At 46.1% G+C, this 2,264-nt stretch overlaps 1 protein-coding gene across 1 annotated transcript; it reads left to right on the plus strand.

Annotated features, from left to right (window-relative positions):
* The first annotated feature begins 971 nt into the window (after window positions 1-971).
* LOC131856688 (uncharacterized) lies at window positions 972-2,000 on the plus strand. Its single transcript, XM_059208564.1, has one exon. It carries the CDS (start codon window positions 972-974, stop codon window positions 1,998-2,000), a length of 1,029 nt encoding a protein of 342 aa, XP_059064547.1.
* Window positions 2,001-2,264: the final 264 nt, after the last annotated feature.

Genomic DNA, 2,264 nt, shown 5'->3' on the forward strand with positions numbered 1-2,264 from the left:
TCTTTCGCCGACGGTCTTACAAGGCAACCACTGCTGATTTGCTTTCTGCTAACAAGGCTTTAGCAGCTAGCACTTTTTCTCCAACTTTGCAAGTTAAAGTTGCAGAATTACGGCACAAAAAGCAAGTTGCGAACAATTATACTGCTAGAGGTGCGCAAATCAAGGCCCGTTTGCACTGGCTCAAAATTGGTGATCGTGCCTCTAAGGAATTTTTCTTGGCTTTGTGTGCTAGGCAATCCTCTCCAGGCATTAAAAAGATCAAAGATGGCATACAAGTCCTTTCGGAGCTGCCAGACATTCTGCAGGCTTTTGTGCATCATTACGAGCAAGTCTTCACTGCCCAAGACCCCACGCCTGAGCGCCAGCAGTTCCTGCAGGATTGCCTTGCTGTCGTGCCACATAGGCTATCTGCAGCCCAGAAAAAAATTTGTGACCAGTTACTTACACTGAAGGATCTGAAAGAGGCATTACATTCCATGGCCGATAATAAAGCCTCGGGCCTTGATGGCTTTCCCTGTTAATTTTGCAAAGCTCTCTAGGACTGTGCGGGTCCCGACTTGTTTCAGGTTTATTTAGAGGCTTTTCATTATAATTCTCTAGGAGAGCTGATAAATAAAGGAAATATTAAGTTTATACCTAAAGCCGGTGATCCTGAGGACATTTGTAATTGGCGGCCTATCACGCTCCTCAATGTTTCTTACAAAATTATTGCTAAAGCTCTTGCTTTAAAAATTCATCATCTTTTGCCTCTCATTGTGTGTCCGGAACAGACTGGATTTATCAAATCCAGGTATATTTTGGATAACATCATCGCCATCTGGGAAGGCATGGAGTGGGCTCGATGCTCCAACCAGAAGGTTGTTTTCATCAAAATTGATTTTGCTAAAGCCTATGATCGTATTGAATGGCCTTTCATTCTTGCCATGCTGCAAGCTTTGGGTTTTGGGCCCAATTTTATCTAGTCTGTTCGTATGCTCTTTGCGGATGCCTCGACCTGTATCACCATCAATGGTCGACAGTCTTCAGCTTTTGGCCTCTTCCGCTCTATTTGGCAGGGTTGCCCTTTAGCTCCCTCGCTGTATGTGCTTACCGCTGAAAGGTTTGGTTATCTGTTGGCTAATGTTGCATCTTTGCAGTGTGTTAAAGGCATTTCATTGCCTAATTCTCAGTTGCAGTTACTCAATGGGCACTTTACGGATGACTCTTTTCTCACTCTCTTGGAGGAAGAGGAGACTATTCACGAGGCGCTCCAGTGCCTAAATATATTTTATCTTGTTTCGGGCTCCGCCATTCAGTGGCACAAGACGCTTTGTTACCGACAGTCTGTTCTGCCTTGTCCTGCTTGGCTGCAACCCTTTAGCTGGAAGTGGATTGGGCCAGGCGAAACTTTCCGCTTTTTGGGCATTCCTTTTGCTTTTCAAGCCTCCCCAATGGAGCTTTGGCAGGTTGTGCTTGCTCGGGTGGAAAAAAAGCTGGCTTATTGGATCACCAAGCCTCTATCTTTGGCGGGGAAGTTCCAGATTTGTTCTAAAGTTTTGGCCGCTACTCATGTTTATTATTCCTCTTGTTGGGCGCCTTCTAAAGCTGCTTATAGCAAGCTTGAAAAATTACTTCAGGATTTTCTTTGGGCTTCCTCTGATACTCATCATGGATTCCATCGTGTCGCCTGGGATTTTTGTTGTCTCCCCAGGGACTCTGGAGGCTTGGGTCTGTTGTCCACCCAGAGGCAGGGAATTGCTTTATGTGTCAAATGGGTTATTCACTCCCTTATGGGTGACGAGGCTTGGAAAATTCTCCTTCGCCACTGCATTCAGTCTAGTTTCCCTATCAACAGACCGGCCTGGAAAGGAATTGGCCTCCAGACCCTTTTGGTTATGAAAGAGCCGGTTCAGATAGTTGGTACGTTTGTTGCCAAAAGCATTTGGTGTGCCTGGGAGTCTGTCAAACCCTGGCTCTGGTGGTCTGGCTCCAGCTTTCGGGATGAGCTCTCATTGAACTAGCACAATGTGTGGTGGTTGCCCCTGTTTGCCAGAAACGGCCAACCCTTGGCCAAAGTGCCCTGGCTCAAAGCTCTCAAATTTCATAAGAAGGGTATTCATACTCTTCATCAGCTTTTTCTCACACTTGCCATGCGCATCATGAAGTGGGACGAGTTTCGTGCTTTGTATAGTTTTCAAAACCAAGACCAGGCTACTTTTGATGGTCTGGTGAGTGCTATCCCAGATGAGATGCTTCATAAAATTGGTATTCGTGGGCCCAAGCCT

The sequence above is a fragment of the Cryptomeria japonica genome, chromosome 1 (genome assembly GCF_030272615.1).
Source record: "Cryptomeria japonica chromosome 1, Sugi_1.0, whole genome shotgun sequence".
NCBI lineage: Eukaryota > Viridiplantae > Streptophyta > Pinopsida > Cupressales > Cupressaceae > Cryptomeria > Cryptomeria japonica.

Excerpts from the sequence above, each read along its gene's own strand:
- LOC131856688 (XM_059208564.1), top strand. The coding sequence starts at position 972 with ATGCTCTTTGCGGATGCCTCGACCTGTATCACCATCAATGGTCGACAG.